Below are 13,768 nucleotides of genomic sequence, written 5' to 3'. Positions count from 1 at the left end.
TTGACCTTTTCTTATGAAAGAAATCCAGACTAAATTTATGGCATCACACTAAAAGCCGAATTACCTAAGTATTACATAAGTAATGACGGTGTATGAAGCAACATGTAACATTCCAGCTGTTATCATAAAGAAAGATTATGGTTTTTATTGTTGGGTTTCTTTTAAAAGGTATTAGAACATTTTCTATTTGCAATTCAATTTTAATTCTATTTTAATTTTTTAGGCAATATCTCTGGTGGGCTCTCAGCTGGCCAGTCTCTATCAGGAAATAGAAATGGAGCTTAAGTTCTGTGAACTCAGTACTGATTCCCGGTGGGGTATTCGTCTTAGGAAACTTGGTGTGAGTATTCTTCAAGTACCATGAAGTTTCATCCATTCTGATAATTACCCAGTTGGAAAATTTAAAACAAAGAACTCATTATCCTTTACTTTTGGAGAGGTTATATATAAACCGACTTGTAAGTTTTAGTTATTACACGCATTGGTGCTTTCAAAGAAATAAGGACCTTTTGCCTCATTTTCTTTTTGCTATATTTTTCAAGAAATTAGAAGAGGCTTGACATTTCATCTGCTTAGCCGTCTCATTATAGGAATGTATCTAGTATTAATTAACATTTAAGGTATTCCAGGCCTACCGTTTAGCCTCATACGTTTTTGTGTGCTATTTGTTTAAAGATAATATTAAAATGTATCTACACTTCAGCAACTCCTACCAGGGAGAAGTAAGTGGCCCTTATTTTTCACTTTGCAAAAACAAACCAACAAAATCCTGTTTTCTTTACTATGAATGTAAAACATTTTATTTTATTTGCAAATAGTTGACTTATCGGGAATGTAACTATTGTAGAAATGGTATATGTTTTGAAGCCTCGTTCCTATGCAGTAATGGGACTGTTTGTTGCTAACTACCAAACTTTACTGAAGAGCCAGGGGTTAGTGTGACTAAGAGAGATTTTGGACCTCTAGCCAAATATACCTGAAATTTCAGAGTGATGGTTGAGTTGGGTAGTATGATAAAAATAAAAGTTGAAGGAGCTATAGAAAAATGTTTCTCTAAAAAAATGGATAGTAAAAGGGCAGGTCACAACAGTGCCCTTAGTCTGATACATTTCAGTTTAGCAGGGTTTTTGTTTTGCTCTTTTTATTTCTAGATTTCTTTCCAGCCAGTTTTTAGGCAACATTTTCTCACCAAGAAAGACCTCATTAAAGCTCTTGTGGAGAATATAGATATGGATACAAGCCTCATTCTGGAATATTGCAGGTAATTCTTTAAATTTCATTGGTATTTTTGCTGTTAGCTTAACAAACTAGTAATGCTAATGTGAGAACACAGTGATAACAGTGATTATTACATGTGGCCCATGACCTCTGATGTTTTCTTTTGCTCAAACACAAACTGAGTAAGTCCGAACCAGATTAAATTCTCTTATGATATCACCTTTTTAATTCACTCTTTGGTGTTTCCTCAACTTGCCTCATGATAAGCATCATGTGGGGCACTTGATTTAAAATACAGATTCCTGGGTCCCTCTGTATTGGTTCTGACTCGGCAGGTCTGAGCTGAGGCCCAGGAAACTGGTCTTAATAGGAGCTCCAGACGATTCACATGATAAGGGAAGTTTGGGAATATTCTGAGCAAGTAAACTTCTAAATCAGGTCAAGTTAGGGGCAAGTTGATCTTAAATTAAAAATTGGTGTAAAGTATGATTTAGGGAGAATTTTTTTAAAATAACTTAAAAAAACTAAGACTAAGTGTTATTTATAGATACAGCTTACTGTGATGAGGAGGATCAAATGATTTGTAATTTATATCTCAGTTGTTTTTATCTGATAAATTTAGATATTAAATTTGCTGGCCCACTATTAGTTTCAAAGTGGTTTCCCACACATCATCACGTTTACTTTTTATTGTATATTATAACCAATTTATGTATGAGAAAACAAACCCATATTAGGTGCCCTGCTCAAGGTAGATAATAAGTACTGCTTCTAAAATACCAAGGGTGCTGTAATCCTTATCCAATTTGTGACAGATGGGTGGAATTTCAGTTCTTGATAATGAGGCTGCTTAGTGCATTTCCTCACCAGACAGGGATCTAGTTCTTTGTCCTTGTGGATGGTGGGGAGTAATGCCCCTGGCTGTCACCATCCTGAACCTGCAAGTCAAGGACCATAGACTGCTCATAGCTCTAACTAGCTGTGACTTACCTGCACTCTGATATAACAAAACTATGCCATTCCTCAGTTTGGAGTGCTACAAATCCAGAACGAGGTACGCACACTCCCTCTTCTTTATTAATTTGAACTCCTGGTAGATTTTTGTCTGTTGTTTTATGGCATGACCCCTTTTCTGAAATTTAAATAGCTATAATTATGTCAGGCTCATTTCACAATCGTTGTGCTTACATGGCATTGCTGATTTTTACTTGTGTGATAGTGACTGTCTTGCCTCAGGCAGTCCCACTGAATAAATTTAGATGACCTTTACAATTTCAGGGAGTGACTTTAAAATTATCGTATGTAAAGCTCTTCTTGACATTTCAGTTATTCTGTATAACAGATTAAACTATCCCTATCTTATTAATAGGGCTTAGAAGGCATTTCAGTTGTCGATTTGTCTATACTAACCTGATTCTTAATTTTTAAATGTACTACTTTTTCTAATTCAGATGGAACATACTAAAATCAAAGTCCCACATAATTCCACCCGTCAGGGATAATCACTGTTAAAAGAGTTTGGCCTATATTGTTCTTTTTTTTTTTTCCTTATGCATTTACTAACATGCATTTTTAAAAGTTTATGAAAAAAACAGAATTGTACATTATCTTGTAGCATGTATCCTTCACTTAACAAAATAATGTCTTCTCAGATTAGGACATATAGCTCTTCCTCATATCTGTTGAATCCTATGGTATTCCTTTGAATAAGTTATTTAACCAGCCCCCTATTGATGAGTATTTGTTTCCAATTTTTGAATATTACAAGCAGTTGTTACAGGACATCCTATATGTGTATCTTTGCTACTTTCGTGAAGTGTACGAAAGTGGAATATCTCTATTAAAGGACATAAATATATATTTTCAACTTTATTACAAATTTCCCTCCAAGATTGTGCCAGTTTATATGCCCACCAAGAATATCTGATGTTTTTAAAAGCAAGAATTAACTTTGAAAACAAGTAGATGGTCTGGTTATGACACTTGACAATGGAAGGGTTAGATTTCAGTGGTGGGAGCTCATGCCTAAGTTTTCTGTGAGAAACTCTGTGTAGAAATGCGTGCATTTTGGGACATTCATGTGTAATTGAATACTTATTTCAGCACATTTCAGTTGGACTCTGATGCAGCTCTTCAGCTGTTCATTGAAACACTCCTGCACAACACTAATGCCAGCCAGAGCCAGGGAGACGCAAGCACGGAATCCACAAAACAGCAGCGTTCCAAACTCCTGGCCAAAGCCATCGGAATGGTTCCTTTACTGACAAGCACAAAAGATTTGGTCATCAGTCTTAGTGGAATACTGCATAAGGTAGATGAATGGTGAAATGAATGCACTGGGTCGTTTCAAGCATCCCTCCTACCCTTAATTAATCAGATATCTATAGTAACAAATTGAAAATGTAAGTCCTATATTTTTTGTAAACTATTAATTTTCAAAACATTTTAGATTTCTGTATTTTTATTATACTTTAATACAGTACGTTTCCTGTCTTTTTTTCCTCCAAAATAAAAATACCCCTTTTTCCCCAGATTTTTTTAAATAGCACACATTCTTTGAAAAAGATCAAACTAGAGAGAAAGGTGTAAATCAAAAAGAGAAATTTCCCTACAACCCCACTCCCACAGATAAAAATGTTAATAATTTGGTAAATATCTTAGACTAAATATACTATCCTGTCACTCTCTTTTTTCATTTAACATATTGTCGTTACCTGTCAATGCATAGACATCTCTCTCATTTTTGACAGATACATATATATTATTCCACTATGTGGATGAAACATCCTGTATTTAACCAGGCCTTTATGAAAGGACATTTAAATTGTTTGTAAATTTCATTATTATAAGTTGTTAAAATGAATATCTTCATACACACATTTGCCCTCTTGTCTGATTATTTTTTTAGGAGATCTTCTGAGAATTGGAACTTTTAGGTCAAGGGGTAGTTTGATGGGGGAGTGAAGGTGGATAGAAGGGGAAATAAAATTATAAGACTAAAATTATAATACTTCAGTTTTATGTTTTGCTTGTAATTCAGCCAAAAATTATATAGACTTGCTCAAAATTTCTAGTTACTAAAGAGATCACCTTCCCACTTTGTTCAATGTTATTATTCACATGAATTTAGTTGGCATTTAAAATTTTTTTTAAAAAGTAATGGTGTGTGGGCAGAAACAGAACAAAGAGAATATTTCCTTTCTTATTATAAGCATATATAGATGCCACCCAGCTAGTTCTTGTATCTTAGTGTATGGTTATAGCTGGAATGAAATCCTTTGAAAAGGTTTTGCTTGGAGGCCCACACTTTTAGTTATGTCATTTTCCAAGAAAAGGTCAAATTTCTCCTATTCTAATTTTCCCATCATAAATGGAAGAAAGAATTTTAATTTAAAAACCTTGTAAAATTATTCGGACTTCCCTGGTGGCGCAGTGGTTAAGAATCCGCCTGCCAATGCTGGAGACACGGGTTCGAGCCCTGGTCTGGGAAGATTCCACATGCCGCAGGGCAACTAAGCCCGTGCGCCACAGCTACTGAGCCTGTGCTGTAGAGCCCACGAGCCACAACTTCTGAGCCCGCGTGCCACAACTACTGAAGCCTGCGCGCCTAGAGCCCGTGCTCTGCAACAAGCGAAACCACCACGATGAGAAAAGAAGCCCCCGCACCGCAACGAAGAGTAGCCCCTGCTCGCCACAACTAGAGAAAGCCCACGCACAGCAACGAAGACCCAACACAGCCAAAAATAAATAAATAAATAAAAATTTTTAAAAATCTTATAAAATTTTAATATGTTTATCTTTCTAGGTTTTTAGTACCTTAAGAACATTTCTCTTTATTGAAATGACATTGCCTCGTACAGGTTTCTTAAAAAACAGCTTTTGAGACATTCTAAAGACGTATGTTTATTCTAATAGTTAATTTTAGAGATGAGAAAATGTTAGTTCATTTTTTAAAGAATAATCTAACTTAATATTGTAGTGCACTGAGCTGTTATATTTGTAATCTCTGCTGATGAACATAACTGCATAAAACCATCAACCAGCCTGGCAACGTCTTCTCCAGTTTTGACGTATTTTTGTTTTTATACAGTTGGATCCCTATGACTATGAGATGATTGAAGTCGTCCTGAAAGTCATAGAAAGAGCTGATGAAAAGATAACCAACATTAATATTAATCAGGTATAACAAATATATTATAGATTTTAAAATTATGTTTTTATTTGGACCATTTTAAAAAATTACTGTTATCTAGTGTCTTTCTGGACTGTCCTCTGAGTTCCCTTTAAACTGTAGTTTTTACTCTATTTCCTTTTCTTTAAAAGGGATACAGAAGTAAAAAGAGTTTTTGTGCTCTCCATGTTTTATCTTAATCCAGTTTTTGCTCTACTGAGGCAATTTAAATCTGGCCAAGAGTACAAAGTCACTAAAAGACTGATTTAGAAGAATTAAGGCAAAAATATTTGTCATCTGGCAAAAAAAAAAAAAAAAAAAATCAAAGCATGTAAGACCCAGAGTCAGATTTAGCTTTCTATATTAGTAGGTAGGTCCTGGACTAAATTCTGTTTCAGTACTCAGTAACTTCCTAGTGTTTTACAAATATGGTCATAGGAGCTTACATATATTTTTTAATTGGATTTTAAAAATTAAAAGAAAATGGGTTGATTCAAAAATTTATATAAGCCCCAGGGACCTCCCTGGCAGTCCAGTGGTTAGGCTGTGTCTCTTTCATTGCCGAGGGCCTGGGTTCAGTCCCTGATCAGGGAAATAAGATTGCCCACATGCAAGTCGTGTGGCACGGCCAAAAAAAAAAAAGTTGTACAAGCCCCCAAAATATAAGATGTAAACTTAAGAGAGAATAGAGAGGATTAATTTTAGATCTACTGCCTATGTATTTAAAGTGAAATCAAGTATTTTTGAGATATATCTAAAACTATTTGAAGAGAGTAGAGAACTTCCAAACTCTGGTTTATAAAACATCCCACCAACAACAGGGTTCCGCTGGTTTCTCCTAGTATAATTTCTTTAATGATCACAAAAGTTATGGTTTAGAAGAATAGCATAATAGTTTTGAAGGTAAAACTACGAAAGGTTTTGATCATCTTTATGAATATGAGACTGTCCCAGGAGTGGAACCCTATGATAGTATAGAATTAGATGATTTTAAAACACTCAATGATTGTTTTAATCTCACAGGAAAATACTTTTTTATTTTAATGTAGGCATTGAGTCTTCTGAAACATTTGAAGTCATACAGAAGAATTTCTCCTCCAGTGGACCTAGAATATCAGTATATGTTGGAGCACGTAATAACTTTGCCATCAGCTGCCCAAACTAGACTGCCTTTTCACCTAATATTCTTCGGCACAGCACAGAGCTTCTGGAAAATTCTCTGTATGTTCATTAACTTCTTATGAATTGTACCGAATAGCCAAAACCCTTTTCTTAGGTAAATCATACTATCTTTGTTTCCTTTCTAGCTACAGAACTCAGTGAAGAATCCTTCCCAACATTGCTCTTAATTTCTAAGTTAATGAAGGTAATGGGTTAAAACTCGTAAAAGTCGTATCTTTATTCTGTAATTCATTCAGACCCTGTGTAGAAAGATTTTATGCTGTTTTCATGTAAAACCTTTAAAGGTGAGCACGTAAGTCAGCCTTAACTTTTCCTTTGTTTGAAGTTCTCTTTGGACACTCTGTATGTGTCTACAGCCAAACACGTTTTTGAAAAAAAACTGAAGCCTAAGCTCCTGCAGTTAACACAAGCTAAATCCTCAACACTGATTAACAAGGAGATAACTAAGATCACTCAAACCATCGAATCCTACTTGTTATCTATCGTTAACCCGGAGTGGGCTGTAGCCATTGCCATCAGTCTAGCCCAGGATGTCCCAGAAGGTATGGATCCTTCCTTTAATTGGGCTTAAGATGGTCGGCTGTGTTGTTTTTGGAACTTGTAGTAAAAAAATGTACTCCTTTCTTATCTTTAAGGAGAAACAGTATGATAGCTTAGAAATGTATGTGCCCCCTCTCCTCACTTGGGGCACTGCTGTACATTAAAGAGGAACCAAGCAAGACGCCATGCTGCTTGCCCAGGGCTCAGAGACATAGGCATTGCTCAGCTTGAATATAGATTAATACTTCCTCATATCCAATCATACATACTTTCAATAATGAATGCTTAGACATTGTTGCATGATCAAAAAAATACACAAACACAGGCACCTATTGCCATGTTTTTGGTTGTAACAAAAGTTGAAAATAACTAATTTTTTTAAATGCTCATTTGTCAGGAACTGGTTAAAAAAATAGTGTATTCATAGAATGGAATTCTATGTAGTTGATTTGGAAAAATATCCAAGATATATATTAATTGAGAACAGCAAACTGTACTACATGTATGATCTTATCCCATTTGGGTTAACGTGCTTGAGCACATGTGCGTGCACACACACACAAACACACACATATACACAGAAAACTTCTGGAGGAATGTAAGGATCTAGGGAATAGGAATAGAAGCTGAAGGAGATGGGCCTCTGTGGACTTGTACTTCCTACTTTGTATCCTCTGGCCTGTTTAAATTGTTTTTTTACTATGAGTATGCTTCCTGTCCTTGTTTTAAAAAACTGGCTAATTTGACTGAAATACATTGTCTTGAAAGGACTACGATTTGCTTATAAATCTTTTATCTCTCTAGGTTCCTTCAAGATGTCCAGTTTGAAATTCTGCCTGTATTTAGCTGAGAGGTGGCTTCAGAATATCCCATCTCAGGTGTGTCTGAACTGTAAGATTGAAGGCTCCTCTTTTTTTTTTTTTTAAATGAAAGGGTAGCTGATTTACAATATTATATTAGTTTCAGGTGTACAACATAGTGATTCAAAATTTTTATAGATTATACTTCATTTATAGTTATTATAAAATATTGGCTATACTCCGTGTGCTGTACAATATATCCTTGCAGCTTGTTTATTTTATACATAGTAGTTTGTACTTCTTATTCCCCTACCCCTATGTTGCCCCTCTTTCCTTCCCTCTCCCCACTGGTAACCACTAGTTTCTTCTCTATCTGTGAGTCTGTTTCTGTTTTGTTATATACATCCGTTTGTTTTATTTTTTAGATTCCACGTGTAAGTGGTAACACACAGTATTTGTCTTTCTCTGTCTGACTTATTTCACTAAGCAGAATACCCTACAGGTCTATCCATGTTGTTGCAAATGGCAAAATTTCATTCTTTCTCATGACTGAGTAATATTCCTTTATATATATATGTGTATACTGTATCTTCTTTTTCCATTCATCTGTTTGATGGACACTTAGGTTGCTTCCATATCTTGGCTACTGTAAGTAGTGCAGCTATGAACACTGGGGTACAGGCTCCGCTTTCTTTTTAATTTAAATTGTGCTCTCCTAGCATCCCTTCTCATCCTGCCCTGGTGATAGGTGTTTTCAAGGGTTGGATGCCTAAAATGGAAAAAGAAGATGAGGCTTGGTGTAGATACTTAAGGGTGTAACTAAGGCAGAGAGGGACCTTGACTGATAAAGCTGGATTCTTAGGCTCACTTGCGATTTAGAAAAGAAGAGTTTCTTTTTGCTTGGAATTTTTTAAAAGGATGAAACACGTGAAAAAGCTGAAGCTCTGCTGAAGAAACTTCATATTCAGTACCGGCGATCAGGCACGGAAGCTGTGCTCATAGCCCACAAGCTGAACACTGCAGAGTATTTAAGAGTGATCGGAAAACCAGCACATCTCATTGTCAGTCTGTACGAACATCCCAGCATAAATCAAAGAATTCAGAATTCATCTGGCAAAGATTATCCTGGTGAGGGCAAAACCCTTTTTATCTTTTTGTCCAGGGAGACCTATCCTTTTGATTCCCAGGTATCTTGCATTGAAAACCTGAGGTTTTCTTTCTTTAATTCTTTACCTTTAATATCTTAGATATTCACGCGGCTGCCAAAGAAATAGCTGAAGTCAATGAAATTAATTTGGAGAAAGTCTGGGACATGTTGTTGGAAAAATGGCTGTGCCCCTCTGCCAAACCTGGTGAAGTAAGTGCTCGTTCTGAGAGTGTCTGTTGTTGAGTATGAGCTGATGGCTTCTTCTCAAAGGCTAATTATTTGTCTTGCAATGATGCAACTTCTAATTAGGAGCACGGAATGTTAGAAGAAGGAACATTCGAGCATTTTAATACCTTCTGTTATCTGATGAGTTTTAGTGGGGTTGTTTACATTTTCTTTTCCTTTAAATATTGTTTTGCTGCTATTCTACCTCTTTTTTTTAACTTGCCAATATTTTTTTTATTGAAGTATAGTTGATACATTCTACCTTTTAATTGATGAATTAAATCAATTTCAGATGAATTTCAGATGAATTCTTATATAAAAGAAGTGGCATATTCTTAGACTCAGATTCATGTGATTATTTTATTTTTTTATTTTGAAATAATTTTAAAGGTACAGAAAGTTGCAAGAATAGTATAAAAGAATTCCCTGTATATCCTTCGCCCAGATCTATCAGTTTTTAACATTTTGCCACATCTGCTTCATCACTCTCCCTATATTTACCCATAACATTTTTCTGAACCATTTGAGAGTAAATTACATGTGTCATGCCCCTTTACCCCTTAAGAATTAAGTTTGTAGTTCAAAGAACAAGGATTTTCTCTTACTTAACCACAGTATAATTATCAAAATCAGATAATTTAATATTGGTACAATTTTGATACAATATTGATAAAATACATATATATATATATGTATGTATACCTGAATTTATGGTCCATGTTACAATTTAACCAGTTGTGCCAATAATGTTCCTTATAGCAGTTTTCTCCTCTGGGACCAGAATCTAATCCAGGATTATGTGTTGCATTTATTTGTCATGTCTCTAATCTCTTTTACTCTAGAACAGCTCCATAACTTTTCTTTCATGACACTGACATTTTTGAACAGTTTAAGCCCGTTATTTTGCCCCTCAACTTGGGCTTGTCTGTGTCCTCATGATAGGATTGGAGTTAAAAAAAAAAAAAAAAGATTGGAGTTATGCATTTTGGATAGAATATTACCTGAGTGATGGTGTGTCTTTCCCAGGGTCTGACATCTGGGTGCACACGATGTCTCTTTGCCCTAATAGGGATGTTAATTTAGCTAACTTGGTTATGCTGTTGTCCATTTCTGTACCACATAGTTACTACGTTTCCTTTTATAATTATTAGGGGAGATGTTTTGAGACAGTGAAATATTCTGTTCTTCAGATTCCCCCCTGCACCACACATGTGCCCTGATTTAGACTCTACTGATGATTCTTACCTGAATCTGTTTTATCTGTGATGGGACCTGGACATTTTTGAAGGGTGCAGGCCATTTGCTTTATAAAATGTCTCGTTCTGGGTTTACTGATGTTAATCATGATTAGAGTCAGGTTATGGATTCCTAGCAGCAATACTCTGTAGGTGATGTGTTCTCTTCAGATATGAGAACACATAGCATCAGTTTTCTAGAAATAATATTAACATCTAAATTTATGATGGGATTCGGCAATCCAAATGCAGAATTTTCTGAATTGTTTCTTCTGAGTTTTCAGGCAGAATTTAATGAGGGAGATTCTATAATTCCTCTCTCCACCTAGGCAGATAGCCTTGAAAAAAAAAATCCATTTTTAGACAAATAGTATAACTAACATGACATTAGATTTTCAACTACTGGTTTTTATATTACTTGGCATTCACTTTAACAAGTATTTTTTGAGTATTTACCAAGAGCTAGAACTGTGTATCAGTGGAAACAGAGGACTTAGAAGCATATCCAGGCCACGTAGAATCTGTGTTTGACTCAAACCCACATGTTTTAACTTACGCATAAATCTGGAGCACTAAACTGAAAGCCCCTTGAGACCAGGAACTGTGTTTATACATATAGCACCTAATGCATTTCTTTGTAAGTCCCCATAAATACATACTGAATTAATGGATAACTCATAAAATTCACGGAGTCCTTTCCTTTTAAAAATTACCCAATGAATATAAGCTCCAGGAGGACAGGAATATTTGTTTTATTCACTCAGGCAAATGCCTGGTGCATGGTAAGTGCTCAGTACATATTTGTTCACTGAATGAATGTGAGTAAACCCATTTTTTAAAGCAAGAATCTTCTCATAAAGTAATGAATTACACTGTAATTCCCTGTCTGTAAATTAAAATTTTTTTATAAATCTTTTTTTTTTTTTTTTTTTTTTTTTTTTGCTGTCATCAAACATGGAGGTGCTGGGAGTTGAACCCAGGGCCTCACGTATGCTCAGCGTGCACTCTACCACTGAGCTACACCTCCTCCTGTAAATATAATTTTGTATATTGGGCTTTTTCATCTAGTAGACTTTCATAAGCTTATACAGTCAACCAACTTTCTTCAATTTTTAACTTTCTTTTTTTTTCACTTTTTCAAAGACACCATCAGAATTATTTGAACTTCAGGAAGATGAAGCACTACGAAGGTATTCTTCCTGTACTTAACGTTTGTCTACATCCTGTTGCCTAGTAGGAATCTTACCAATGAATGTGTTAGACATTGGACTTTCTTGGTATAACTTGGATCAGAACCTCTGAGAAGAATCAGTTCATTGATATATGGCTGTGAGTGTGTTAAGTATCTCCAGTGGAATAAATAAAAATGACCAAGATCCAGAGTTTCTGAACCCTCAGTGAGTTCCTACTAGAACACCTTTAGCAGAGAATGTACATCGAGTAAAGGAAAACTCTTCTGTAGCTAGGACTCTGGCCCCAGACCTCTGTGTGTTCTCTCTCCCTGGGGAGCTAGGCTGGTTCAGATATAGGCCACCAGGATTTCTTTTTCCCTTCTAACCTAAGACTGAGACCTAGAAAGGCACATTGGTGTTATGTACTGTGCTAAGTCTGATTGGTCGTGGCTTGCTCTCTTGAGAAGACTATATCTGTGCTCAAATCAGAAAATGTGGTAATCTATTAATGATGTTTGGCATAGGCATGGGAAAGGGAGTGGTAGCATGCATCCCAGCTTTTTGCCATTCTGGCCTGGACCAAAGTAGGTCAGCTCACTCAGGAAGCCCTACACCCTACATTGGCCCTGGAGATCTGATAGTGAGAGAGGATGTGGAAAGATAAACACTGGAAAAGAATTTTTCCTGGTTTGGGGAGAACTGGCCTAGTATCCCCTCCATGCCCTTCTTTCCTCTGGGCACCCGTTCGTCCTTGCTTAGTCCTTTAAGGGCAGGGACACCTTTGTCTAAGCAAGAGGTAGCTCCTGGAGCATCTGACTGAACCAGCCACCTGGACAGGCTTAGAGGGAAACAGTTCAGAGAGAGAGAGAGAGAGAGAACCCCAAGAAGGAGATCCCAAAGGGTACTTCATGCCAATTTCATAACTTCCTGCCTTTTCCCACTGGAATCTCCACCCCCCACCCCCACCCCCGCTTCCAGTACATCTGATTGTCTTGCCCTTCTCTGGAGGGGGCCAGTCAGCCCTGAGTCCAGAGGTTAAAACGTGCCACTAACAAGGTCCTGTGAACTAAACCTGAAGTTTCCATGTGTAGTGTTCAATGTACTTTGCAGCTATGGTTTGTATTAATTCCTTAACTAGAAAGAATATAAATTTTGGGAGGTTGACTAGCCATTTCATAGATGAGAGGACTGAGGCTTGACATTTATTGTCTTTATTATCTTCTTTAGCTGTGAAGGAACTCAAGAAAAGATTAAGCACCCTTTAGAGGAGATAGCCCTTCAGGCCTGTGTTTGGGATGTCTAATGACTTTTTCTATGGACAGTAAAACAGGTCTCTTGTTTTGCTAATCTCTCACTAAATTAAAGTCTAAATGTAATTAACAATTTTTTTTCAGAGTCCTGTATCTCCTTCTGTCTCGTCCGGTTGATTATAGTTCAAGAATGCTGTTCATTTTTGCAACATCAGCTACAACTGTAAGCTCTACAGACTTAGTCAAAGCTCATCTTTGCATCTAAGCTCAACATTTTTTCCCTGCATATTCACCATTTACAAATGATTAAGATAATGCTCACTTCTGTACTTACTCAAAGTACGTCTTACTCTACAGATGAGGATTGTAGTGTCTGCCGAGCTCCATTTAGTGCTGGCTTCTGAGACATCCTGCTTGGCAAACTGAGCGGTGCAGCTGTTGAAATTCCCACGGGTTATCCACATTCACTGTTTTAACGCCCTGGTCCAGCTGCATCCCTAATACCAGAGGCCCCAACGAGCCAGCCTGAGAGAAGTCTCCACCCTGGTCTCCAGGCCCTGCCTGAGCTGTCACACCCCCTCCCCACTAAACTCTAGGGATAACTTTCCCTTATCCCTAAAGGCAACTCGATCTCCGGCCTTCAGGCTTCTGCAAATAGAAATGCTCTCTGAGGCAGCTGGAGCAGAGGGAGAGTAAAGATGTAGATAGAAGGAAGAAAGGGGAAAAGGCTGAGATGCTGATTGTATGTCCTTGACAGCAAGTGGGGGGGGAATATCCCTTCTTGCATATTAGTTTATCTGATAGTCATTCTTTCAGGTAAAAATGGTG

The 13,768-nt window shown here is 36.8% G+C and overlaps 1 protein-coding gene across 1 annotated transcript in view; it reads left to right on the top strand.

Moving 5' to 3' along the window:
• The window catches only part of KNTC1 (kinetochore associated 1), a 69,240-nt gene that overhangs the window by 42,733 nt on the left and 12,739 nt on the right, over nucleotides 1-13,768 (top strand). Inside the window, exons 42-53 of the mRNA XM_068563132.1 lie at nucleotides 224-340; nucleotides 1,152-1,261; nucleotides 3,322-3,529; nucleotides 5,309-5,398; nucleotides 6,439-6,610; nucleotides 6,697-6,755; nucleotides 6,897-7,113; nucleotides 7,916-7,989; nucleotides 8,829-9,039; nucleotides 9,159-9,268; nucleotides 11,662-11,708; nucleotides 13,085-13,163. Coding sequence (XP_068419233.1) covers nucleotides 224-340; nucleotides 1,152-1,261; nucleotides 3,322-3,529; nucleotides 5,309-5,398; nucleotides 6,439-6,610; nucleotides 6,697-6,755; nucleotides 6,897-7,113; nucleotides 7,916-7,989; nucleotides 8,829-9,039; nucleotides 9,159-9,268; nucleotides 11,662-11,708; nucleotides 13,085-13,163 — 1,494 coding nt within the window. The remainder of the gene's footprint in view (nucleotides 1-223; nucleotides 341-1,151; nucleotides 1,262-3,321; nucleotides 3,530-5,308; nucleotides 5,399-6,438; nucleotides 6,611-6,696; nucleotides 6,756-6,896; nucleotides 7,114-7,915; nucleotides 7,990-8,828; nucleotides 9,040-9,158; nucleotides 9,269-11,661; nucleotides 11,709-13,084; nucleotides 13,164-13,768) is intronic.

Source organism: Eschrichtius robustus, chromosome 14, assembly GCF_028021215.1.
Source record: "Eschrichtius robustus isolate mEscRob2 chromosome 14, mEscRob2.pri, whole genome shotgun sequence".
Classification (NCBI taxonomy): domain Eukaryota; kingdom Metazoa; phylum Chordata; class Mammalia; order Artiodactyla; family Eschrichtiidae; genus Eschrichtius; species Eschrichtius robustus.
This window is presented reverse-complemented; position numbering and strand designations above follow the sequence as displayed.